Source organism: Apodemus sylvaticus, chromosome 17 (assembly GCF_947179515.1).
Source record: "Apodemus sylvaticus chromosome 17, mApoSyl1.1, whole genome shotgun sequence".
Taxonomy (NCBI): domain Eukaryota; kingdom Metazoa; phylum Chordata; class Mammalia; order Rodentia; family Muridae; genus Apodemus; species Apodemus sylvaticus.
Genome location: NC_067488.1, coordinates 27,268,415 through 27,296,043, shown reverse-complemented (window position 1 = coordinate 27,296,043; position 27,629 = coordinate 27,268,415). Strand labels below are relative to the sequence as shown.

At 43.6% G+C, this 27,629-nt stretch overlaps 1 protein-coding gene across 1 annotated transcript in view; it reads right to left on the bottom strand.

The window, feature by feature from the left end:
- Positions 1–887: 887 nt before the first annotated feature.
- The window catches only part of Fer1l6 (fer-1 like family member 6), a 126,211-nt gene continuing 99,469 nt past the window's right edge, over positions 888–27,629 (bottom strand). The window contains exons 34-41 of the mRNA XM_052161555.1: positions 26,920–27,080; positions 25,465–25,607; positions 21,530–21,618; positions 21,082–21,180; positions 17,984–18,225; positions 16,211–16,374; positions 4,784–4,884; positions 888–2,987 (exon numbers count right to left, since the gene is read on the bottom strand). Coding sequence (XP_052017515.1) covers positions 2,801–2,987; positions 4,784–4,884; positions 16,211–16,374; positions 17,984–18,225; positions 21,082–21,180; positions 21,530–21,618; positions 25,465–25,607; positions 26,920–27,080 — 1,186 coding nt within the window. The 3' untranslated portion in view covers positions 888–2,800. The remainder of the gene's footprint in view (positions 2,988–4,783; positions 4,885–16,210; positions 16,375–17,983; positions 18,226–21,081; positions 21,181–21,529; positions 21,619–25,464; positions 25,608–26,919; positions 27,081–27,629) is intronic.

Genomic DNA, 27,629 nt, shown 5'->3' with positions numbered 1-27,629 from the left:
GGCTACCAAATGATTTCAGGGTGTGATGTCACATTAGGTGTCCAGTCCTGCAGTGTGTTTGCCTTTTTCTCTGGGACTAAGTTGTCCAGCATTGTTTGGGGGCAGGGAGATTTAAATGTTATTTAAAGAGAAAAATGCATTCTGAAATGGATTTAAGCTATAAGAAAAAAAAAGAAAGGTGAGGGCTCATGACAACTTGGGAAATGGGTATTCTTTTTTTAAAAAAACTGAGATTTTTCTTTAGGACCAGGACTGCATAATTAGGCAGAACATTATTTTGTTTAATTTTTTTCTTTGTAGGACAGGCCATATGTGATATCCTATGTATAGAACACCAGCCATGGCTGATGCCAAAATTATCCTTGCTTACCAACTCCATCTCACACATTTCTAAACTGTTCCTAAGGTGCCTGTGCCAGGCTTTTTGGCATCTGGACATTTTTTGATACCGAGGGGAAGTTGATGGACTCTATTCGACTTAGAAGGATTTACAGATAAGTTTCTTGCTTGCTTTTATTAGGTGTTTTAACAATTTGTATCATTCTGTCAAGAGTTTACCTTTCAGAATTTACTAGAAAGCACCTGCCTTTTCATCTACATTAATTTAAAAATAGCACTCCTCTTTCCAAAAACTCTAGAAATGCATGCATTTGTAAATCACATTCACTGTTCCGTGCCTTTCTCAGAAGAACTATTATTTGAAGATAGAACAGTAATTTGGGGGCAACTTCTAGAATTCAAATCCTGTGGTAGTCTGGCCACACATGTTAGCGCCTCTGTATCTCCAATTGTCCGGCTTATAGGGAGACAATAAATATTTTAAGTGAACAGAGGTAAGCTTATGTTTATTAATTTTTTACATTAAAATACAACATGTTTATTAAGGAGCAAAGGAAAGATTTGCTTGAATAATCATTGTTCATGTATACTTCTCTAACATTTTTCCTTCATTGTGTATATATTTACTTTTACACTATGCAGTACATAGTTTTCTAATACATATACAAATACTTATAATGAATTTAGTACATATGCCTTATGATATCAGACACTCTGACCCCCTCATTAAGGATGGATGGTGTGCATTGCTGCACAGTGAGAATGACGTCACTTAGGTAGCTGCTCTCACTAGGAAACACTGCCCAGGAGGCAAGCTTCTGTTTCTCAGCACTTCAGGAGAATGTGATGGTCTAGTTGCCAGAGACGGAGCATCCAGAGAAAGAACTGACTGAGCAATACGTAAGTCTAAAATCACAGGGCCTATAAATCAGTGGCAGAATGCTTGTCCAGCATGTACCAGTATATACATACATACATGCTTGTATATACACACACACACACATCAGCCAAGTATAGTAGAGTACGGCTACAATCCTAATATTTAGGAAACAGAGGCAAAGAGGATCAGGAATCACAGTTATTCTTGACTATATAGGAAGTTTAAGATCTATGTGGACTATACCAGATCCCATCTTAAACAAACAAACAAACAAAAAGACCAAGAAAAATAAAAGCTGTAGTCTTGATGCTTTATAACAGAAGAAGAAAAGTTTATGGGGCCAAACATCCTGCAAGGGGATTGAGTCCAAACATCCCAAGTCTTTGATTTCCTTACTGTGTCTGAGAAAAGACACAGTTCAACCCCCACCATAGATAGGACAGAATATGAGGATTGTGCTGTGAAGCTCAGAAGTTTCCTTTCAAGGTACGGGTACGGGTGCCATCTGTCAGGTGAATATGCTATTGTTTCTCAGACTTGTTTTTCACACTCTGTACTGGGGACTCACACTGGAACCTGGCTCACCTGCTGCTGGGTAAGAGATAAGCAGAGGCAGTGCTGGCCATTCATAGCACAGTCATGTGACCCATGGGGACATGACACTTGGTGGGAGGCTGTGGATCTAGCAAATGAGAATTCCCACTGGGTGGCAGGGAGCCAGCTCTGACCCCCCCCACACACACACATAATTATAGTTCATATGTCTTATGACAAATAGTGAACCTCCATTTGGAAACTTTCACAGAGAAAATTAAAGGGAACTTCTCATAGCTCACCATTGCCACAACACACGTATGGTTGTCTTTGAAGGTAACCTGGCTCTATTTTGCCTCTCTAGGGCAGTGGTTCTCCATCTTCCTAATGTTGTGGGGACCCTTAACGATAAAACTATTTTTGTTGCTATGTCATAACTGCAGTTGTGCTGCTGTCATGGAATTAGAACCACTGCTATAGGGGAATTTTAACAATGAAGCATTTTAGATGATGTATATACATTTATTTGCTAAGCCAATTTGACAGCCTGAAAGTGACTATGTCCTATAACCCTGAAGACTAAACCAAGTGATTTTTGGGGATATGTTAAATGGATAGTAATTTACTAAATGCTTTCAGTCCATTTACTAAGACATTTTGTTTGAAATGCAGTGCTTCTAATAAAAATCTCAGGCCCAGAGTTTAATCTCCTTTAAATAGAATCTATTACATAAAGAAAAGGCTCACTGAGGTCACTGTTCATTAGCCTGGAGTGAAGGAGTCATTTAGGTTACTTGCTGGCAAAACTAAGATGTGGGATTTAGGGGTTTGAAGGATGGTGGTAGTAGGCATTGGTGCAGTGAAAGACTCCCAGAGGCCAGCCTTCCTGGAGAAGACCCGATTTGTCCCAAGACACGGGCTTTTGGGTCCTGTGAGTCTGTCCCTTTAGCATTTAGCACAGTACCTGTCACAGCACATGATCTTAGAGGTTCCTGTACAGAACAGAGGACAGCATTCGTGGAAAGAAGTCCACGCCCTCCACTGCCCCTACGAGCCGCCCACGACGATCCTCCGGCTGATCGCGCCCGGCAGGGTGTAGATAAAGAGGACCAGGAAGACGATGAGGATGATCAGGATGAAGGCGATGATGATGTACTTCTTGTAGTTCTTCCAGATGAGGTGGTACAGGCACTTGAAGGGGCTCACGAACCACGAGAAGGAGGTGTCTGGGCGGCTAGAGAGGGAATCAGGGAAGGGGGTCACATTCAACACCCAGGAAATACTTCTGAGTCTGCCTTTCTGGGAACCCATAGGAGATGTCTGAGATTAGTTGTGGTAGGGAAGGACTATTCTGCTGGAAGCAACAGAAATGGGACTGTTTACCAAGTGGTCTGTCATGACTCTTGAATAGTGTTAAAGGATGCTCTGATTAGAGCCTGAGCCCTCTCAGAACACCCATAAGCCCACCACCCCCACCATCCCTCCATCTGTCCTGTGACCAGATCAAGCCCACCTTCTGCATGAAATCTACCTGACCATCAGTCAGGAGCACTTGCCCTAAATTCCTACCTCACCTTGACTGACCATCTTTCTGAGCACAGCATGTCTGTCTCCTCTTCCTCTATTTTATGAGTCTCTGTGATACTTCTAAACAAGTAGAAAGGCTGGAAGGCAGAGCTCAGGGCTCGAGTTTCTTTTGTGCCCTCTAAATTATTTTTTATTTTTTAATTGAAAGAATTTTTTTCATACAATATATTGTGATCAGAGTTTTGCTTCTTCCAACTCCTCCCTATCCTCTCCATCTCCCCACCAACTCCATGCCCTTTCTTTCTCTCTATTTAGAAAACAACAGAATCAAAACCAACCAACTAACAAAGAAGTAAGGCACAGAAAGATGGATACACAAAAATCCATAAAAACACAAAATTAAAAACTGTAATATACAAGCAAAAGACCGGTAAGACAAAAAAAGAAAATGCCCAAGTATGGCAATATGAGGCAGAAAGTCTACAAAAATACCACTGAGTTCATTTTTGTGTTACCCAACTATTGCTGGGTACGGGCCTGCCTTCAAGTGTGGTTTACCTACCCAGTGAGACTCCACTGGGGAAAGCTACTTTTTCTTTTGCAAGCAGATGTCAATTGTAGACAGCTTCTTGGTCAGGCTTGGGAGACCATGTCCATTTTCCTCTCTCAGCCATGGATGTGTGTGTTTGTGTGTGTGTGTGTGTGTGTGTGAGAGAGAGAGAGAGAGAGAAAGCACAAAGTGTTTTAGACTGATGTTTAAATAAACAATTCTGAGGCAGTAAGTGCTGCTATGTTCCTAACACTATGAGAGGCGGCAGATGGGTGTAGAATAATATCATGCACCCTGGGTCTGGGGTGATAGGGCAAACATGATTCCAAAAGGCATTTTATTTGCATATTTCATAAACATTCAGTTTTTAATGGCCATGTAAACAAGAATCAGGTGCGATAAAGTACCATCATTTTCTAATAATTCTGATTCTGGCCATTTTTAAAGAGTAATGACTCATGAAAAAGAATGTTCTCATCGTATCAAAAAGCAAAACAGCAAAACAGAAAATGGCCAAATTAAGTTGATTATCTGATTATGGGTAGTGACCAAGTTGATGATGGGCACCAATCCCGTGGAATACTGTGCTCTCTTCAAACATCTTTATTAGAACAACTATGGCATTGAAGGAAAACCTTTCAAGAAAGTGTGAAAATGTTAAGTCAATCATGTATGTATGTGTATGTATATGTATGCAATTCACATGCACATAACATGAGCAGAAGACAGGTGAAGTGCTCTAGCCATGCTGGTGGAGCATGTTACAGACAGGACCTGCCCCATCTGCAGTCTGTGATCGTTGGGGCACTTTTCAGTTATAGAAACCACACTCTCCGCAGGTTGGACGCACTATCGCCTGACCCCTGAGTTCTCTGTGCAGGAACAGGAAAGCCAGGGTCCCGATGAGGGCCCCCTGGACCCTGCCCCATGTTTCCAACTACAGCCGTACTCACTTGGGCTTGGCCAAAGGCTCGGGCTCCTTCCGGGCTTTCCCAACAGGGTTTTTCTCGGCTTCTTCTGCTGTGACCAGGTGGAATTCAGCTTCAACCTTGCCCTGCATAAAACAGAAACTGCAGTTTCTGGGGCAAAACCAGCATTCTCAAAGTGCCATCACATCAAGGAAGTATTTTGACTCGTCTGTTGGTTTATTTAGAGAACTGTTTTCTGGTCCTGGGAGAAACTTGTGAGGAATCATAAAAGCCCCTGGGGTGGGTCTGGAGAGAGAACTCAGTGGGAAGAGTGCTTGTTATGAAAGCACGAAGACTCAAGTTCAGACCCTGATCACTCACATAAAGACAGAGGGGTCAGTGTGTGTCTGTAACCCCAGAAGTCAGGAGGCAGAGAGAAGCAGATGCCAGGGACCTGTCTAGCTGAAAAGGTGAGTTTCAGGCTGAGTGAAGAAACCTTGTCACAACAACAGCAACAACAATAATAATAATATGGAGAGGTGTGAGTGAAGATACCACATCCCCTCGTTCTCTACACATGTGTGCCAGGCACATGCACCTGTGCACACACCAGCATTAACTATACACACCATTACCACCGCAGAGGCCCATAACGATGCTACTGTTGAGTTTTATGTATGGAAAGGGTCCCACATGTAAAGACACAGATAAACACAGATAACCCACAGGGCCCATTGCCATCATTAATATAGGAATAAATAAGACTAAGTGATAAAAACTGAGTATGCATCAGCAAGGGAGCAAATGACTCACATGGCAGGTCTCCTCCTGTCAGCCTCTTTCTTTTCCATCAGTCCTTGGGGAGGAATTAGTGGATGTGACCCTGAGTTTTCAGAATAGCTTCTAGCCACCCATCATTGTGTGTGTGTGTGTGTTCAGATTTGGAAGTTGTGTCAGGTGATTCAAGCATTTTATATGTATATGTATATATATATATATATATATATATATATATATATATATATATATGAGAAATGATATAAATCCTGGCAAACTACAGTGCAGAAATCAAGTCATTCTTCCCTGTTTCATTATTCATTCACCACATGACAGGCCCTCGGTAAGCGACTGCCAGTCCAGGCTCTGGGGACTCCAATCAGCTGGAACACCTGTTCTTTAAGAAATAGATTTTTCTCTCCTCCTTGGATTTTGTGCACTGAGATCCAAGGTTATGTGACAGGGAGGGGACAGTAGAGATTGCAGGAGACAAAAGCATCAAAGAAGCATCTTAGCAAATGCAGTCAGTGTGGTAGCTGCTTTGGGCCTCATGATTACAGATTATATGAGTATTTGGTTTATTTCTTTTTCCACTCAACCATGACCCATGATTTACAAATTTTTCTTGAACACATGAATATGTGTGTAGTCTCTCATTCCCAATAATAAATTATGACAGTCAATATGCTCAGAGAATATTTAAAAACTGAGAAATAATATATAGCTTCTGTAGCTTACAGTCAAGATTCCACACAATTATCAGAAAATAATAATATAATAATGAAATTCAAATTACAGCTGTATATCTTTTCTCTGGCTCTATTTCTATAGTCTCTTGGTCTATCTCAAAAACAAGCAAAGTAGCTATTTTTTTGTAGATAGAGATCTGAAGCTAAAGGTCAAATCATATTTCCAAGGATGTACAGATATAATACGCCATCCAGCTAGAATCTGAATCCTGGTCTGTAAGACACAAAGTCTCCAGATATTTCCATGATTACAAGCTGCCTGACAACGTATTCACTTAATTTCTTGAATGCTGGATTACAAGGTTTAAATGCCATTCTCAGATGATTCCATGACATCTTCATAACCCCCACCTAAAGGCATATGTCTCCCTGGTTCCTCATCTGTCGGATGTTCTAGAGTGATCTGGCCATAACATCTAGGATGTGCTAAAAGTAGAATTAAAGCTCCAGGGACCTCCTTAAGACTTGGGATCGGAAGGAATCTAAGAAACCAGCTTAAAATCCATGGCCCAGGGATCAGTCTTATTATACAAGCAAATCTTCCTTCCAGAGCCTTTCCAGGGCGACTTAATCTCTGCTGAGCACTGTTTTGTGTACTCAGTACTTCCTCCAGTTGCTCCAGTTTGATAGAGAGTCAGTTTGAGAGGTGCTAATGAATTACCAAGTTCTGTAGTACTTGGAACAGAACAGGGTATGTATCAACAGAGAACACTCAGGCTGATAGTAAAAGGACCATAGCAGCCTCTTTATATTCCTCTGAATAATGATGATGATGATGATGATGATAGCTTATTAACTATAGAGCTCTGCAGCTTGAATAGTGTTCCACACACCTATAATCCATCCAAAGTACCCAGGAAAGTGGATAGCATTTCGGTGTCCCCATTGCAGCCAAAGAAACCTAGGTGCGGAGATGATTACTAATCTCTGTTACAAAATTATGCTGTGAGTCCTGAGGTTCTTGTATCCAGTTCCATTATTTTGCTACTCTCTGTGTCCAAGCGACTCCTTGCTGGGGAGGACAGAGCACTTGGGCAAACTTTGACATGGCTATCTGAATGAGTAGAGATGCGAGGTCGACTTGTATCCAAGTTATGAATTCAAGTCTGTCACTCATTCATTCTCTGGCTCAAAAACCTGGTTCAACCCAAAGCATCATTAAGTGTCCTAGGATTCAGAAATGTTATTTACATTTGTTTGCCTATCTACTTATTGAGAGATGGAGTGTGTGTGTGTGTGTGTGTGTGTGTGTATGTGTGTGTGACAGAGAGAGAGAGAGAGAGAGAGAGAGAGAGAGAGAGAGAGAGAGAGAGAATGACTTGTAAGAGTCAGTCCTCTTCTCTAACCCACAGGGAAACCGTACCATACCCACTTCCACAGGCTTGACAGGAAGTACCCTGACCACTGAACCACCTTTAATAACAATGAATAACTGTGATTTTTCTGAAAGGTTTTAAAGGGATTGATTCCACAATCTTTGCTATCATGCCGGCATTCGTATTTGCATTTGACTCCAGCATGGACAGTAGCTGAATGAATACAGCCTAGGGATCTGCGTTGAGAAGAGTGTGACTTTGAGTTGCCCTGTCCGGTTTAAGACTCACTCTCTTAAGGATGCTCACAATACGAACACCCCGACACCAGCATAAGGTTACCTTCAGACATACATAAACAAGTCTCACAGGTCCAGAGTGTAACAGGAAGGTAATGCAAAGAAGTCTGAGCACACAAATTCTGGCCTTGGCCTGGAAGTCATGGAATAATTAGTTATCATTATGAAGAGCCTTGCTTATTCCAGGCCCAGGAAGGCATGACTGTCAGTCACATCCATATAAACACCGCTCCTCACTGCCTATCTCTGCGCCCAGAGGGCTTCACTTCCTACTCTATCATCAATATTCAGCCTCACACCAAGCAGAGGTCTTAAGCTAATAATATCCTGAAAATATAATTTAAAATCAGGGCTAGAAGGAAAAAAAGAAAAAAGAAAAAAGAAAAACCATGGGCAGTTTGAGAGACTACCTATTAACCTCATGACATCTGTGGATGGGTTAAAAAGACAAGGAAAGGTTCCTGGAGAGGCTGTGTGCGCTGTACCATGGTTACTGCTTAAGTACTTTAAATTACAACACACTGGGAGTGGCTATCAGGTAAACAGAGAAGACACGGAATTCAGAATGGACACAGATTTTGTTTTGTTTTTACCAGTAATGATTGCTCATTAAAATGCAACCTCACTGGTATTAAAAGAGTGATTTGCAAACACGGTAGACTGCTCATTGATAAAATAGTTTAAAGGGAAAATACATGAGAGTTATGGTTTGGATCTGAAATGTTCACACAAGGCCATGTTTTGAATACTTGTTCCCTAACTGGTTATGTCATTTTTTTTGAGGACAGTGGCACCTTCAGGAGGAGGTTGGCAGTCAGCCCTGGAGAAGGTGATCTCCTCTATCGACCTCTGTCTTCTGGTCCACGAAGACAGGAATGACCTTTGCCACACACTTTTGCCAGCATGTCTTCTCTGCTATGGTGGACTGAAGCCTCCAGAACCTGGGAACCAAAATAAATCTTCCTCCTTAAATTGTTTCTGACGCAACCATATGAACATGGCTGATTCACTCATATGCACGTATGTACATATATGTATGCATTGCACATACCCATGTTCTCAATCTAGAAATTTCATTTCTGAGTACCTGAGTTAAAGAAACATTCAGACCTCAGAAAAGGCTTTTGTACCGAGCACAAACATTCTTGAACTGTTCAAATTGTCTTTCGTGCTTTAACTAGCTGTCTCTATATCTTGGATATTTTTTTTTTGGCTATAGGTCTGAAGCCAGCTAGTTTTGGTAGAAGATGATATCTAGAAAATAGAATTCAAGCACTAAAAGTCTTATTTTTTTTACTGGGCGACTTTGATCCTAGATTCTTTCAGAGGGTACAGTTAGATGATGCATTTTTTCCAAAAATTTCATTACTCTGTAGTGTCACAGTCAAAAATAAATCAAGGAGGAAAAGTTTCATCATGATTCTTAAAATAACTCTTGATTCTAATCATTGATAATTAGTAGATATGATTAATTATTTATTCCATCATTTTGGGGGTGGGAAAGTAGAGTGATTGTAATTTTGCTTTATGAAGGGGAACACTTGGATAGATAGAGAATGCATGGAAGGAACAATATATCTTTGGTAATTATAAAAACCAGTAGGTGAAAGGTGGAGGTAGCCGAGAGTACTTACATTGCCAGTGTTACCTGGCAGTGACCTGCCCGTGCAAAGGGGAAGATATAGATTTGTGTGAACAGATCTTACCTTTGCCAACCTAACCAACCCAGAAACTCAGCATCACCTATAGCAGGACCATCAGTTCTCTGGGACGTAAATAGTACCCAGCATCAAATATACTGACTTCCAAATAAACAACAATGTGGTAATTTTTGCATCGAACTCCACTCAGAGAAAATGTAAGGAACAGTGATGAAGAGAAGCAACCTGATAATTTAGGCCTAGTCTCACCAAAGATATAAACTTCTGGGTGTGTCTGTGAGAGAACGTTCCCATTAAAGTCTAACTAGGAGAGAAGCATTGAATCTGAGAGGCTCCACACTCTGGGCTGGAGTCCTGTACTGACTACAGAAGGGGAGAGATTGGCCAGTAGACTCCTCTCTCTGTTCCATCACTGTGGATGCAGTGTGACCGACTCCTGCTGCCACGCCTTCTGTACCACGACAGACTTCATCTTTTCATCCCTGAGTCAAAATCAAACAGTCTTGCTATAAGTTGCTTTTGCCAGGTAAATGTTGTCGCAGCAAAGGGGAAGTGACAACCAGGAAACCGTGAAACTAACCTGCGCCTCAGTCATAGTTTTCGGGAGATGATATGCATGTGAGGGTGTGTGGGGATCTCCCTCACCCCTTGACGCTTTTCACATTCACACACTGTACACTCAACCTTAAAAACAGCCTTTACGCACAAACACTATCCTCTGGTCTTAGAGAGTTGGAATCCGCTACACGTGTCACCGCCCATGTGCTAAGCAGCCTCCTCAGGCAAGCTGTGGACACGGAGATACCAAGAACTCACCCTCCTCATCACCGAGCCTGTAGCTCTTAGCCACAGAAGATGGGAGAGCTTCTCATATGACCTTAAGTACAGCTGCCTCCTTTTTAATTTAGGGCACGACAGCTTAACCTCGAATAGATGTTAAGTTGTGGGATTTGCCTGTAGAAGAAACTCTCTGATCTCCATATCTTACATGAGTGATTTGTTTGAAGGTGGCTTTTAGGATGACTGACTAGTTGGTGAAGAAGTATCAACTGCAGGGCTCAGTGAGCGTGCATGCCCTTCAGCTCTGGCAAGGGCACCCACCCTGAGCGATCGCTGCAGCCAGCTTGCGGTGACTCCAAGGACGGCAGTACGGCACACCAGGAGCTGTGCAAATCCAAGTGTCTAAATTATACAGCTTGGACTACTGATGAGAAGCTTTAAAAATAAGCCTGGCAGGTGGCAGAGACTGGAGACAAATCCTCTCTCCCCTGCCAGTGACTGGGGCACAAAAACATCGGGCATTTCCAACACTTTGTGGGTGATGTCTATATACTCTTGAGAAGACCTGCCTCTGGGGAGACCCCACTCTGTAGCTCAGGCTAGTCTGCAACTTAACATTGTAGCCTTGTTAGTTTCTGATTCGGAGCAGTCCCCCTGCCTCAGCTTCCCAAGTGCTGGGAGAACAGGTTGAGCCATCATCCCCAACACTTTGAATAACTTCAAAGCATGAGAGGACCTGAGCAGAGTTCAAATTTGAGCCTGTGCTACAAAAAAACACCCCGGGGGCACATAGCTCAGCCCTTGCACCTTAGAGACTTGGAAGCTGAGACTCAAGAGACAGAAGGTGACCCAACAGTGGCCCAGGTTTTCCTTTCCCTGCTACTCTTGGATGATCCACCTATGAGGAGAAAAGTGCCGGTGGCTTGGTTTCCTGGGTGAGAATGTTGGTTTGTCACAGAGCAGAGAGGACAAGGGGAAGCTGGGGCCAACTTCCTTCTATAGCCACAGCAGGACTTTCAGCATCTGGCAGGGACACAGTGGAGTTAAGAATAAAGTCATTTCACATTCCTCCTTTAAGATGCATAAGGGAAAAATACAAGTTTAAAAAGACTTAATTCTTTCTCTTGATAACATGGGAAGAACACTAAGCACGGTACACAATATGCCTGGAGGGTCAGGAGTTCAAGGCCAGCCTGGTCCACATAGAGAGACCCTGTCTATAACAAACAAAGCCTGTAATCTTGTAAATACGATTCTCTTCTCTTTCTTCTCTTAGAGCATTTCCTTTAGAAGAGCTATAAATACAAATTATTTATCTTCTCTTTGAAATGTGTATAAACACCTTTGACAACTAAGTAGGCTTTATCATTTAAATTGGGCGAGCCTGTTTTTTGTCCAGGGCTTAGGAGCCACTTTGTTGCAAAGTAAACATCAAGAAAGTTAGCATCCTAGCCTGGGGCTGTAATGCTGCCTGGGAGGCTGAGGTGGGAGGCCAGCGTTGACAACATAGGGAGACTGAAGACCTTGTGTATTATCAATAAATGAGTGAAAGAGGCCAGGGGTAGGAGGGAATCTAAATAAATCTACGGCTACTTCTGAGGGGGCCTAACCCTGGCGTTCACCTCATTCCAAGTCACAAAATGTCTCTGGTCATAAAGATTTAACAAGTATTCCCCCTAGCCCCAACCTTGCCCTTCACAACAAACTGATTCTCTAACTCAGTTGATCACAACAATCACTTGGACCAGTGATCTTTTACCTGGAAACTCGGTATGGAATGGGTTGTGAGTGCTTGTCTCGGTAATGAGGGGGCGGGGGTGGGGCTTATTTCTGTCTTTGTCACTTCTTGTGGTGTATGTCACATCCTTGGTTAACTATTGCTTAGCAACCATGTCGACTAGTTTTGTGTCAACTTGACACAACCTAGAGGCATTTTGGAAGAGGGAACACGAAGAGAAAATACCCCCACTAGATTGGCCTGTGGGTAAGCCTATGTTTTATTTTCTTGGTTATTGATGTGGGAGGGCCCAGGTCTCTGTGGGCAGTGCCACTCCCTGGGTGCTATAAGAAAGCAGGCTGAGCTAGCCAGTAAGCAGCAGTCCGCCATGACTTCTGCTCCAGTTCCTGCCATGGCTTCCCTCCAGGAGGGATTTATACACTGCAGGGCGAAATAAATCTTTTCTGCCCCAAATTGCTTTGGGTCATGATGTTTTGTTCGATTTTTTTTTGTTTTGTTTTGTCACTGCAATAGAAACCCTAAGATAGTAATCAATCTCTATTTCCATTGTAGATAGGTTTTCTGATTTAAGAATAGATTTTGTTTTACAGATATCATCTTAGCCCTCAATGGAGAAGATGGCTAATAAGCTCAGGACCAGGCTGAATGTTTCTCCATTTGCATGGGCTTCTCCCAGAAAGAGAGGGACTATACAGTGCCTAAGACCAAGGAACTTAAGTGCAGACTGCTTGGGTTTAAACCATGTCCTTCCTTGATCAGCCATGTTAGAGCTATGTGATGACCTCCCTGTGATATAGATCTCTCACATATGTATGTATGCATATAACAGGGCTTTAGAAAAATGAATGAATTTATAACCACTAAGTCTTTAGTGCTATGGGAACCACTGGAGCCCCCTCCCCCCCAAATGACACTAAACAGAGACTAATGAAACTTGTCTAATCAAACTCCATCACTTGTCAATCCCATCTCTTATGCACGACAGAGACTCAAAGCCAGGCAGAATGTGGGAAAGGGAAGCTTGGGCGCTTCGTGGGTAAAGCATGCCGGCGTGGGAAAAGAAGCAGCAGGTGAGCTGTGCAGTTAGTCACTTGGAGAGCTGGTACCCTTGACCAAACATGACTATTTGAGGCTGCGTTTTACTTAAGACTGGTGCTGCAGAGGTCAGAGTCAGACGTGGGAACTGGGGCTTCCACAGTCACACGGGACCCTCCAGGGTCAGTTTGCATATTCACCTCTTTACAGCCTTGCCTGGCACAGTCAGCTGCCATTGCCGACACTTGTCCTTGCCACATGTCTGTGGCAGGTCACACTCCACTGTGGCAGCTGAGGCTGCTTTTCTAGTTTGTCTTCCCAAGAGACAGGAAGCTCGTTATGACTGAGTCTGCTTCCTCCTTAGCAGTTAAAGAAACCTCTAGGAGAGCCCTGTGGGGCTGACAATCCCTCTAACTGCCACAAAAACATGAATGTCGGATAGAGCCCCTGGATGACCTACACTCAAAAGAAGAAACCTCACAGTGAACAAAAACAAGCAACATTTAATTAATAGCTCCTAAACTTAATAAATAGCATTGATGGCAGATTGTCAAAGTTCATTAGCAGAGTCAGTTCATTAGAAGTTGCATTCATGAGTGCTTTAAAGCATGAGAAAGACAATACTCCTTCTTCTCCTCTTCTCCTCCTCTCCTCTTCTCCTCCTCTCCTCCTCCTCTCCTCCTCTTCTTTTCTTCTCCTCCTCCTCCCTCTTCCTCTTCCTCTCCTTCTCCCCCTCTGTCTTCCTGACCCATTAGTTGTAGACATCATTATTTATAGACGCAGATATTCAGCTCTTTTGGGTGGCAGAAGTGTGGGCTGGTGAGACACTTATTACCATGCCATGACACACAAATTCTGACATTCGTTGAATACTTCCAGTGATCCAGAGTCAGATCCTGGTCCCTTTTGATGTCCCAGCAGCCCCAGGAGGTACTCACATTCACTCTTCTGATTTTGCACATAAGGACCCTGAGACTGAGGCATGAAGTTGCCTGTTATTGCATAGTGGGTTTATCACGGAGCCAGGCTCTGCCCAAGCGTTGGCTTTGAACGTCCCTGTAGCCAATTAGCAGGCGTTCCTCTTCCCTCCAGTCTCTGTCACCCACCAAGCTATTTTCCTGGATTGCTCGTTTGTACAATGTGTGTGTGTGGGTAGAATCGGATTCCAAGTCTTCTCTATTCCTGCCTTGTTTCCCTTGGCATAATGTTTTCAAGTTCTGTCCATTCTCAGAACTCTGCTTCTTTCTGTGGCTGGATAACAATCCCCACAGGTGCATGTGTGCCGTTAATTATTTATTCACTCATCAGTTGATGGACGCCAGGGTGTTTCCACAGCTAGGCCATTATGACTAACACCGTTGTGACCTTTCACAATTCCATTTCTCAAAGTTTGCTGGGATCCTCTATGCTGCTAAATCCAATAGGCGCACTCACATAATGTATCAGGCACAGGCTCCGTGGGTCAGGTCCCGCTGTCATCCTTTCATACTCTGACGTAAGAATGACCTCACCTGGGGTCTTGCTGCTCGAAGTGCAGGCTCTTGGGCTTCCCCATATACTGAATAAGAATCTTCTGTTTAGCAGCTTCCTCTAGGGCACTGTACATTAACCTTCAGTGATGGGGCTCAGAGACACTCAACAGTTTAGCCCAAGTTCCGTGTGCAGGGCTCTGACTTGAGAGCATGTATTTAGATTCAAAAAGCAATTTTCTTTCTATGGGATTGTGCTGGTTTGAATGACAAATGTTCCCCGTGGGCTCTGGCGTTTGAGAACTTTGGACCTGCTGGTAATAGCTGTTTAGGGGGGGTGGTACTGCCTGGCTGGTGGGAGTGTGTCAGTGGGGGCTGGGCACTGAGAGTGTGTAGCTCTGCTGTGTGTCTAGTCCACTCTCCGTTTCATGTTTGTGGCTGAAGATGTGATCTTTTAGCTTCCGGCTCCAGTTGCCATGCCTACCACTTGCTGCCATGCGTACCCCACCGTGGTGGAGTCCTCTCCCTCTGGAGCTATAAGACAGACACTCTTTCTTCCACAGGTGGCTTTTGGTGATGTTTTAACACAGCAGCAGAACAGTAACTGATACCAAGAAAAACCCCCTGGCCCTTTAAGAGTTCCCTGTCTTGGTTTCCGTGTTAGCCTGTTTCCTTTCATCGTTTCCATCTTTGCCTGCCCCTTCTTAGTCTCTTGGCCTGGGATTGATTCTCTCCAGCCATAGTCTTACCTCTTATGTCCCAGCCCAGAACCAGCATAGAATTAGAGTGCAGCTAGCCCTCAGTAAGTCCTCTGGGGACCTGGAAGACTGTGGATGGCTGGTACCTCAGGTTTCTCACTGTTATTATCAGGTCATAGGCAACTAAACTAAGAATGGAAGAAAGAAGAAGAAAACGTTCCAGAAAAGGTAAGAAGAGCAGATACCAGGGCATCAGACCAGCAGCTTTCAGAGGTTTCCTTGCTTCATACCCACCGAATCCAGAGCAGAAAGAGGCTAGCAGGAGAGAGTCCTGCTGCCTGCCACAGTACCTTTGTACAACCTACTTGACTGTTACATAATCCCTCCATCCCTACAGAAGAGCAATGGGGTGGAGAGTTTAAAAGAAACATCCTGTCCAGTCTCACTGAAAGGTCAGGAACCCCAGCCATTGTGGTCCAGTATGGACCCACATGGACCAAACTTACAATGCAGAAGAAAGAGAAAGTGTCTCTGCCAGCTATCACCCTCTTCAGGAAGTTGCAAAAGAATGGCTAACTTTAAAATTGGGTCCTATGTCTGGAGGTTAAGGAAGGAGGAAATTCTACTCAGAATGTGCATTCACCATGATTTTATGCATAATTTCAAGAAACATTTAAAAAATTAATGCCAGGAGCATGAGTTCAGATGAAATGAGGGAAAATCCGCCCTAACAGAGATAGCCTATAAATCAAGTAGGCTGAAATATGAAAGGATTATTAATGCATTTATAAAGCTTTAGGACGTCTAGCTTCTTGGCAGGAACTTTGCTTTGAGGGCTCTAAAAAGTCACCTCAAAGCACTTAACGTGAAGCTTACAAAATGACTCACTGAGAGAGCACAAGGTCCCCGATGGTCCCCCCACCACACCGCACCCCCGGCTCACCACCGCTTACCGTGAGCTCTTTGCTCTTTGCAAAAGGCCACCAGCCGCGCACGCGCTTCTGCTGGAATATGGAGATCTTGTTGTCCTCACTCGCGTTCTCAAACTTGGCCAGATCGCAGGCTTTCGCGGACTTGGCTGCCCGAGGGAAGCTGTTGAGGTTCATTTCCAGGGAGCCTGTGAAGAGACGCCTCTAACAGTTACGGAAGGCTTTCAGTCTCCGAGGGTCAGCACCGACTCATATACGTGCTTGCCGGTCACCCGCTCAATGTCCCATTGCGTGTGAGATGTGCCTGCTGGATGAGCAGGTGTAAATGGAATGGAGACATGTGTCACCATAAAGAGTGAATATGGCGGCAGGTGGATGGCGGGGCAGAGTGCTACGTGAAGCTTCGGGCTTCGGACACCATCGCTACTGGGCACCTTCCTGACTCTCCTTGTGGTCCCCTGCATCTGGATGATGGGCCCCGGGTTTGTTGTCCTGAGTACTGATCGTCCCATGGGAGGCCCCCATTCATCATCTCGCATCCAGGGTCAAAGTCCTTCCCGCTTCACATCTGTTCTTAGAACAGAAGTGAGCCTCCCAGTTCACTGTGACATCTCTTCAGGTTAAGATACTGTCATAAAGGAGTCGTGTATCTCACATCAACAACTTTCCTATCATAAAGTAACATTTGTTAAAGGTAAAACTCTAGTGCATGTATATCAGCATATATTTTATATATATATATATATATATATATATATATATATATATATATATATATAGTCTTACCAAACTGGCCATAGCTTTGCAAAGTAGCACATAGCCCTAGCTTGCCTGACCCTCCTTACTTAAAGATATACAGTTATATAAGATGCAAATATATTTGTCTTTTTATTTATGTCTGTATTTATATAAATTGACATACAATATAAATATATATTTCAAAGCAATGATATTTTCCTCCCACATTCTTTTGGACTAAGAGCATCCTCCCCAACTTTCTTTCTTTTTTTTTTTTTAAATATTTATTTATTTATTATATGTAAGTACACTGTAGCTATCTTCAGCCGCCAGAAGAGGGTGTCAGATCTCTTTACGGATGGTTGTGAGCCACCATGTGGATGCTGGGATTTGAACTCATGACCTTTGGAAGAGCAGTCGGTGCTCTTACCAGCTGAGCCATCTCTCCAGCCCCTCCCCAACTTTCTAAACCACTGACTGTTCAGTATTTTCATTGTTGCAGGGCTTTGGTTTACTGAGCACTGTCTCTGTGAGGAGCTGCGGTTGGTTCTTTTTCCTAGAGATTTACTTTATTATTTTACTTTACACATTTGTATGTGGGCCTGAATATACCTGACTGAGTATACCACAGTCAATGGTATACTCCTGGGCGGGGCATCAGATGCCCTGGGACTGGAGACTTCAGGTGGCTGTGAGGCTCCTGATGTGGAGGCTAAGGAACCAAACCCAGGGTCCTCGGCAAGAGCAGCCCATGCCCTTAGCTGCTGGGTAGCCTCTTCAGCCCCTCTGGTTGGCATAACACATTAGTAATGAGCTCAAAATTTAACTCTCTTTCTCTCTCTCTGTGTGTGTGTGTGTGTGTGTGTTTTAGATAGAGTGAAGATCAGCTTGTCTGAATTATTGGGGGCCTATGCTATGCACAGACTATAATTTATTTTGTTACTTCCCCAGTAATAGCTCTAAAGTTGCTGTCCTCATAACAGAATCACATCCAGTTCTCCCAAAGCTAGGGCGACATCCTTAACATTAACGCGTGCTGGACAAGGCCACCAGGCTTACCCAGGAAGTCGTCTGAGGACAGTCTTTCGAAATCCCAGACCTGCAGCACCAGTACGGCCGGAGTCTTGCACTCCATCTTCTCCAGGGAAAAGATGTTCTCCCGTTTGGTGATGACCATTTGCTTCTCAGCCGGCAGGTACTGGAACGGAAACAGGAAACGCCAGTTGAAGTTGCCTTCTCCTGTCAGGGAGTTGTAATGCACATCTGTCTCCTGCCTGTCGTCCTCCAAGCCCTTGATCCACCTGCATGAAGATTGAGGAGATTCAAACACTCAGAGCATGACATTCAGGCATCCACAGAAGCAAGAGTGACTCAACCAGCTTCAGCGTGTCTGAGCCACTGCGTCAGGTTATATGTAGCTTGGGTTCAGATGGAAATTTCCATTTTAATATGAGAGAGAAAAGCTAGGATCCAAAAGAACACTCATCCTAAAGCAGGGTGCATAAGTGTCTTTGGCAGTTGCTAGATGAGAAGCTCTGTGCAGTTAAGATAGGAAACAGGAAATGAACATGAAGTCCGAGCTCTTGTCATGCTGGGAGTCCTCTGGGTAAGGGGAGGGGGGTGTCATCTCCACGCCAGAGTGTTAGAACAAGATTACATTGGAGCCTCTAAATTTGGGTGTCTGACCTGATGTTGGGTCTGGGAATGGCTTCTCCTCTCTGATTCTGGGTCCTGACAGTGTGGCAGATTTGGGTCATTTGGGGAGCAGGAGCAGCAAGGGTATAAGTGGGCTGACCACAGCCACGGCACTAAGACCTGTCTCTGCCTACTTACTATATAACTGCAGGTCGGTTGTCTAACCTCTTTGTGTCTAACATACATCTGTAAAAATTGAAACTGGTTTGGGCTCCTGGTTCATAGAACTGTTCTGAGGAACTCCTTGGCACATCTGTTAGAGACCTTGGGGGCTCCGGATGACCTATGACATCCTTTCTTCTCAGTATTTTCCATTGTTTTTCCTCTATGCTAAGAATAATGTCATATTTTTAAGTAATATTTTCCCTTAGTACTTTATCCATGGATAGTTGATTTAGAAAACAAAGAATTTCTATTCAAATTAAATTCAATCAATTTCTTTTTTTAAAAAAAGATTTATATTTTATTATCTTTTAGTAGTGTGTATGTGAGTGTCTGTGTGTATGTACAAATTTTTGACAGTCCCCAAGGAGGCCAGAGGTGTTGAATTCCCTGGATCTGAAGTCACCTCTGAGCTGCCCGATGTGGGCACTGAACTCAGGTCCTCTGGAAGAGCAGCGTGTGCTCTTAACTGCTGAGCCATTTCTTCAGGCCCCAAACCACCTGTGTTCTGAAAGAGTCCATTTCTCATTCCTAGGGAAGATGAAAGACCTTCCCTTCAGAGAGGTGTGCCACGTGTATTTAGTGACACATTTTGTAGAACACAGTGGAAGGGAGTAGACCCACTAACTTAGCTAAGGAAATGAGAATATGCCCTGGGCTGTTAACAGCGGATGGAAGAACCATGAACTTCCAGACCCTTGAGAAGTGAGCAGCCAGGATAGGAGAAAACCTAGAAGAACGTGCAGCTGCCAAGGTTAAGAGAGACTTGAGTGCAAAAGGAGAGGGCGGCTCTGCCGGGTGGGTGGTCCTTAGAGCAGGAGAAGAGAAAGATTAGTTAGAAGGATGCTTCCAAGCTCAGCCATTGGGTTTAGCAGCAGTAGGCCTGTGCTTGTGCTGGTCCTGGGGAGTGAGACAGCCCCAGACAAAGGGAGGGCGAGAGGTGTGAATATGGGTGTCTCTCTCTACATACACCTTAATGGCCAGGACTTGGAAGTTTCTGAACTCTTCCAGAAGCCTTCCACATTGTGAGCCATGATGAAATAGCATTTTGCAAAACACCTTAATTTTTCCTGAACGTGATTGAGAAGCCGTTTCAGATGATTTTAATTCTGTTCTCCAAGTATTATGCTGCTAACTTCGATTACTCCTTCCTTGTCATTCCTCTATTCTCATTCTGGAGGGAAAAAAATGAGAATTTTGAACCACTGAGCATGCTTTGACTGCCAAGGTGCTTCTTGCTCAGGAAAGGGCAAGGGATATCACCAAGGCTGTGATGAGTTTATATCTGATTTTCTACGTCCTCCCTGACTGGGCAGGGGGGGGTGAACTGAAGCAGGACTGAGACTTAAGAGGTATAGGGAATGCTTCAATCTCTTGTTGGTCAGTAGCAAACAGTGAGGCCTAAATTCCAGCCTTTGCCTCAGCTTTATAGTCTCCTAAACGTAAGCCTCTTCCTTCTGTAACACTCTGCTTGCTTCCAGTTGAAGGGCAGATAGACTTTGAAGGACACTTAGGTTTGGTTATCCTGCATTCCACCGAAAGATATACCCAGAGGATTCCTCGGCATGCAATAAGGACACATGTTCCACTTTGTTCATAGCAGCCCTATTTATAATAGCCAGAAGCTGGAAAGAACCCAGATGTCCCTCAACGGAGGAATGGATATAGAAAATGTGGTACATTTACACAATGGAATACTACTCAGCAATTAAAAACAATGAATTCATGAAATTCTTAGGCAAATGGTTGGACCTGGAAAATATCCTAAGTGAGGTAACCCAATCACAAAAGAAAACACATGGAATGCAGTCACTGATAAGTGGATATTAGCCCAGAAGCTCTGAATACCCAAGACACAACTCACATAGCAAATCATTCCCAAGAAGAAGGAAGGAAAGGGCCCTAGTCCTGGAAAGGTTTGATGCAGGGTATCATTAATGTGGGGGATTACCAGGACAGAGAAGTAGGAGGGGGTTGATGAGGGAATGGGCGGAGGGAAGAGGGCCTATGGGACTTATGGGGAGGGGGGAACCAGGAAAAGGAAAATCATTTGAAATGTAAACAAAGAATATGGAAAATAAAAAAAAGATTTTACATCCTGAAAATGTCTTCATAAAGTAATTCTTAGCAAAATAAATGAACAAGACAAATACTTTACACAGAAAGTGGCCTTATCTTAACAAAGCAGGACACTTCCTTCCGTGGAATGTGGGTGGCAGCTTTCATAAAACACAGATGGGCTAGAGACTAAAAGAGGAGGGGATGGAGAAAGGAAGCATGGAACTCGTGGGGAACCTTACCCTTTGACATAGATATCGCTTGATTTTTGACCCGTGAAGATATTTTCATCTTCTAAAATAACATCTTCAGTGTTCCAGATGGTCACCCTCAGCTCGTATCTGGGGCGAAGGAAGACAGTGTTAGGTGGGTGACCCTGAGATGGGGTCAAAAGCATTGCACTTGGTCTGTAAGCCCGAGTCTGTCAGGCTCATTAGCATCAGCAATATATATCAATAGTATCAAGGTTGGCCTGTCAGAACTAAGTGGGCCAGAGGAGCTCCTCCTTCCACGAACCAGCATTTTCCATATGAGGAGCTTAAAATGCAGAAGCCACCAGTTTAACCACCTCTGTCACCACACCTCATGAGCCACTGCCACTGGCCAGATGGCCATCTCCCATCTCAAATGCTGCAATCCTTTATTCTGCTACCGCAGTCTCTTCCCCTCATCATGGGCAGATTTACTTACCCCTTGGGTTTCCTTGGTGAAATGTCAACTGGAGGTCCGAGCTGAGGCGTATCTTTGGGAAACATATCCACCCACATCTGTAGGCGGCCCTTGTTGACAAAAGAAAGTTTCCTTTAGCTTTGAGAGATTAGCACGCATGATAATTGACCATTATTTTAAAATATCCCCTTATTAGAATGGATGTCAGATATGGTTTGGTATCTTTATATACATGTAGCCAATTTGTTAGCAAAGGCAGAGTCTTCTTTGGCTCTTCTCTTCCTTTACTTCTTCCCTTCTTCCCTTCCTTCCTTGAGCTAGACTCCTGAGTAGCCTAGACTGGCCTTGCACACACTATGTATGCATAGCTAGCCTTGAACTCCTGATACAGCTGCTCCCAAATACTGGAATTACAGAAATGTACCACCATGCTTTTTTATTAAGTGTTTTATTAAGAGCTGGGAAGGGCAAGAAAACCTTTATGGGGCCTCTCCTATGTAGTAGACACGACACTATGCAGTCAATACATACTGTCTCAAGAATTCTTACATTTCAGTTAAGCATCAATGTTTTTTTCAAATGTCAAAGTTCTTACAAAGGACTTTGTTAATTCAAATTGTAAAAATGGAAATACAAAATCAACAGTGACTTCAGAGCATAGTTTTTCAACTCTGACATTATTGCCAGGCAACTCTTTGGAGCAGAGACTCTTCTGTGTACTGTAGAATGTTTAATTTAGCAGCGTCTACCCACTGGATATTAATAGCACCTCACCTACTTCTAAGAACTATTCCAAACTATTTCCAGACAGTGCTGTGTTCCCTGGGAAGAAGCTCAAAACCATCCTTGGATAGAATCACTACCGTAAGGCACACAGGATCAGCTTTTAGGGTCAAGAACACTTTTCTTGTGGATGAATACTCCACTTTAGGCCAGACCTGCCCTGCCCATCACTGCAGCCAGCTTGGCAGACATGAAGGTGTTTTAAAGAGACACTTGTGTCCCTTTCTTTAGTTATAAAACTAGCAACATAATGGTTCCCAAGAAAGTGGAATTTACTCGGGAATTTCATGTGCAAGGAGGAAAAGGATGAGACCTGGTACTAGCAAGATGGGTAGTTCATCCTGTAGAAAGAGACTCCATATAGTCTGACAACTTGCCAGACCACCTTAAAGGAGAGACTGGAGTGAAGGGGAAGATGGACCAGTGATGGGTGAGAACATCTCTTCAACAGTGCTGCCTAGTTAAGTATGTAGACCACTTGAACTCTATTATACATAAATGTCATGGCAGTGTCTTTAAAATAGACTTGGGGGTTCAATGGACTTCTCAATATGGATACAGTTAATAAATCTTTCTTTGGTTTTCACTGTGACTTTGTTTGATTTGCTCAGTGAGGATGAGTCACTCTAACTCCTTGTGATGGTTTACCTATGCTCGTCCCAGGAAGTGGCACTATTAGAAGCTGTGGCCTTGTTGGGGGAAGTGTGTCACTGTGGGGATAGGCTTGGAGCCTTTCCTCCTAGCTGCCTGAGGATTCCCAGTGGGTTCCTGACTTCCTTCAGATGAAGATGTAGAACTCTCAGCTCCTCCTGCACCATGCCTGCCTGGATGCTGCCATGTTCCCACCTTGACAACAATGGACTGAACCTCTGAACCTGTAAGCCAGCTCCAATTAAATGTTGTCATTTATAAGACTTTCCTTGGTCATGGTGTCTGTTCACAGAAGTAAAACCCTAACTAAAACAGAAGTTGGTACCAGGGACTGGGGAATTGCTGTGATTGGCCTGACCTTGTTTTTGTTTAGAAGAATGTGGATTTGGGGGTTTTGGATTTGGAAAGCATTGGAATGCTTTAAGTGGGGACTTAATGAGTCATCCTAGTAGGAATATGGAAGACTTTGTTGCTGTGAATGATTTAAATTGTGCAAATCGTGAATGTGGCCTAGAGACTGTTTTTATGATATTTTGGTGGAGCATTTAGCTGCTTTTTGCCCTTGTCTGAAGAGTCTGCCTGAGGTTAAGGTGAAGAGACTCAGATTAATTCCATTGACAAAAGAAGTCTCAGAAATACCCTTCATAGACTGTTTTCTGTTTAAGTCTCATGAAAAACATTTTTAAAAAGCATAGCAAACTGAGAAAGGGAAAATATAAAATAAATGGTTCAAATATTAAAGCGTCCCAGGAAGTGAAATGGAGCTGAATCCTGTGTTGAAGGACATTAAATTGAATTAGGAGAGTAGTGACCTTGGGGTAAGTCCAAGCATGGTTGCCTTTAATCCCAGGAGGCAAAGACAAGCAAATCTCTGAGTTCAAGACCAGCCTGGAGCAAGTTCTAGGTGAAGAAAACTTAAAATCCTGGCTTAGTGGACCACACCTTTAATTCCAGTGTTTAGGAAACAGGCATGCAGTTCTCTGAGTTCAAGGTTAATCTACAGAGCAAGTTCCAGGACAGCCAAGCTTAGGCAGAGAGGGAGTTGGAAAACAGAAAGCTGGTAATAGAATAAGGGGAGCCATGTTCCAGGCCCAGCAAGCAGCAAAACAGGGCAGCTTCGAATATGGGTCTCTGGCTTAAGACTGAAAAATAGAAGGGACTACTGGGACAATTGATGCTGGTTAGCTGGAGCCAGGAAATTAACGGTGATGAAGAGACCAGCATCACTGAGGTGAAATCTTCTGGGAAGTGTTTTCTGAGAGCACAAAGAAGCTGTATTCCGAGATATCCAAGGTTGTCCCTCATGCTGCAGCTGTACTTGGTAATGTGTAAGGATCACCCAGGTGGTACTGGTTTTGAAGGCATGAAGGCATCATGAACAGCTGAGGCTTGGCACTGTAAGAGTCCATAGAAGGCCATTGGTGAAAGTGCAGCCTCAGTTGTAATATAGTTGACAGCCTAGGACTGAAGGGGTCATGCAGAGCAGTTGAGGCTTAGAACCATAAAGAGAGCCCAGGAGAGGCTATTGGTGAAGCCTAGTTGCAGTGGAAGACCCCAGCATATTGGAGATGCCAGTACCATGGGATGACCACCAAAAACAGCAGTGGCTGTGAAGTGGATCAACGGGAACCTAGAGTGCAGAGGGCAGAGCAGGAGAAGTGACTCCAACTCTTTGGAGATGCACAGAAGATCATGTGTGGATCCCAGACATTGGAACAAGAAGTTGTGAAGCTGAAGTTGACTTGGGGACCCCAAGATGTTAAAGATGCCAGAGCCACAGGATGCCTGCCAAGGAAAGTTGCTAACAGGGAGTGGAACCAGCCCAGGAGAAAGAAGTTTGTTGCAGTCAACAAAGATGAAAAAGGAGTTGGAGAGCTGAAGACCACTTGGCCATTATACATGGAGATGCAGACTTTGGAGTTTGTCCAGCTGGTTTCCTGTCTCAATTTGGGGATTACAGTTAAGTGACTGGATGACTCTCAGAAGAGACTTTGAACATTGGACTTTTAACGCTGTTGAGACTGCTATAGACTACGAGGACTTTTGAAGCCGGATTAAATGTATTTTGCGTTATGCTATGTTTAGGCATGGCTTCCATAGACTCATGTTTATGACCTATGGGGGCCAGGGAGTGGAATGTGATGGCTTGCATATGCTTGTCCCAGGAAGTGGCACTATTAGAAGATGTCACCTTGTTGGGGGAAGTGTGTCACTGTGGGGGTGGGCTTGGAGACTTTCCTCCTAGCTGCCTGAGGATTCCCAGTGGGTTCCTGGATTCCTTCAGATGACAATGTAGAACTATCAACTCCTCCTGCACCATGTCTGCACAGATGCTGCCATGTTTCCACCTTGACGACAATGGACCAAATCTCTGAACCTGTAAGCCAGCCCCAATTAAATGTTGTCATTTATAAGATTTGCCTTGGTCATGGTGTCTGTTCACAGAAGTAAAACCCTAACTAAAACACTCCTTAAGGCTGGCAAGGTCCAGGCTCTGCCCTTAGCAACACTGGTAACACTACCTGCTCCATTCCTGGCTTATCCTTGTGGTACAGTGGCCTTGTTTCTATGTGCTCAGGAACCAGCCTACAGCCGACCTCAGGGATGTCCTCCCAAGCGTGTAACACCTTGAGGGCCAAGTGTTCATAAGATTCCACCATCTCCTCTGCAAGGAGTAAAGACAAGGGAAGAGGCTTGTTAGAAGCAAAGAGTGGGGGCTGTTGATGCAGTCTTAAGTACTTCCCTTAACCACGCATTCTCAAGACACTAGAACATGGTAGGAATAAAAGAACATAAAAACCAGAAAGAACTGGAGGTAGTGTCCTATGAAAGAGAAAGAGATTGAATGTGGAGACAGAGACCTGAGATAAGTCAATTGATAAGAAGACAGAGATGTCAATCATGCCTTGGAGTGGGAGTTTTACACACACACACACACACACACACACACACACACACACACACAACCAGATTCCTGGAGATCCCACAGTTGATGGATGCCGGACACTAAAGAGGGTACATTTATTCACACCATGCTGTGAGGGTCTAGAAATCAGGGTGACCTTCAGCAAAATGGTGGCATAAGGGATGTTTGTAGATGTCTTCTCTTTGCTTGGGATCTCCCCCAAATAAACATCTATACTTCATTCCACCAAAGAAGGTGACTCATGGCTCAAAAGATAAAAACTATAACAACAAAAAAAAATACAGGTGTAAGGAATATTACAAAGCAAGACAAAATTATAGAAAGAATAAGATTTTCTTGACAAAGCTTATAGTGACAATAGATAGAAGACATAAGATAATCAAACCTGACTTTATAGAAACAACCAGATGGTGGTGATAATTGTGTCAGTAAGTGCTAGCAGAATTAGACAATCAATGAATAAACCTCTGTCATAAAGTTTAGTCACTCAGAAACTGACTTTATCAACATAATTTCAGGTCTGTAGAGTGCAAATTGCTGTTTTTAATCATTATTTAGTCAAATGTATAGTTTTGACCAAATAATTACAACACCATAATAGTATATTGTTAAGAGGGAACTTTTAAAAGGAAGTCCATATTAATATACCACCAAAAGACTGTCTAAAAAGCAATAACTGCATGCAAGAACCCTCAGTATGTTCTTGGGTCCAAAAATCAAGAAGTAAAAAGAAATAAAAATGGCGGCAGTCAGTAGTGTTGAAACAGCCTTGATATCACCTCTGTTTGACTGTAGCAAAAGCTTTAGAGGGAGGCATGAACTGCTCAGATGTGGTGGTGCTGGAATTGTACTGTGTCATTAAAAATGACTTTTGTCCCCTCCTCCCAAGTTTATGGAGACTTTTTGTGACTGTGAGTGCTTATCATTAGCCTACTTGATTCTCTGTTTTCCCTTTTGTAATTAGATGATTCACTGTCCCCAACCTTCAACCACTGGAACGAGTCCTTTTGAAAGAACAGCGACAACAGCAGAGCCATGTGCTAGGAGTTACCAGAGTCTTCTTCAGTGAAGACTGTTTTCCCAGAAAAGACCTTATTTCCGATCTGTATCTTCCCAGGGCGGAAGTGTGGTCCATCCAGCTTGTTGTCTTTGCAGAGCTTGGTTAGGATTTCTGTGGGTTTGGATGTGTCCCTCCAAGCATTGTACCCTTCTCTGAGAAGAGGAGGAAGGATAGAGGAAGTTAGCCTGGTTGCACTCTAGGGAGCACCCTTTGAGGTCCCCAATCAAAGCTCCTGTCAAATGTGGCTTATGTAATTTCCCCCAGTTATACGCCCATTTCATTTTTCTCCTCTTTCTAGTCAAGTATCTTTGCATAAGCACAGCTTGCATATAAGACAGGACTTGTAGCTAGCTTAAAACGTAAAGATAGTTTGCAAGAAATTTTGATTTTTTTTAGACTGACACATTCTTCTTTAAAAAAAAAACATTGAGGTGAAATTCATACAATGAAATTTATCATTTTGAAGTTGTCTGGTTCGGTGGTATTGTTTATGGTCCTAATAATATGCCGTCACCCAGAAAGGAGACCTTGTATCCAAACTGTGATTACTCTATGTTCCCATTCCACAGCACCATTAGCAAGCTCAAGTCTGTTTCTCTGCTTCTAGGGGGTCTGGGCAAGTTTAGCCAGTGTTTGATCATTTGTGTGTTACTTAAGAGGAAAGCCCCGACTTATCACCTCAGTGTCTCTCCTCCCTCCCC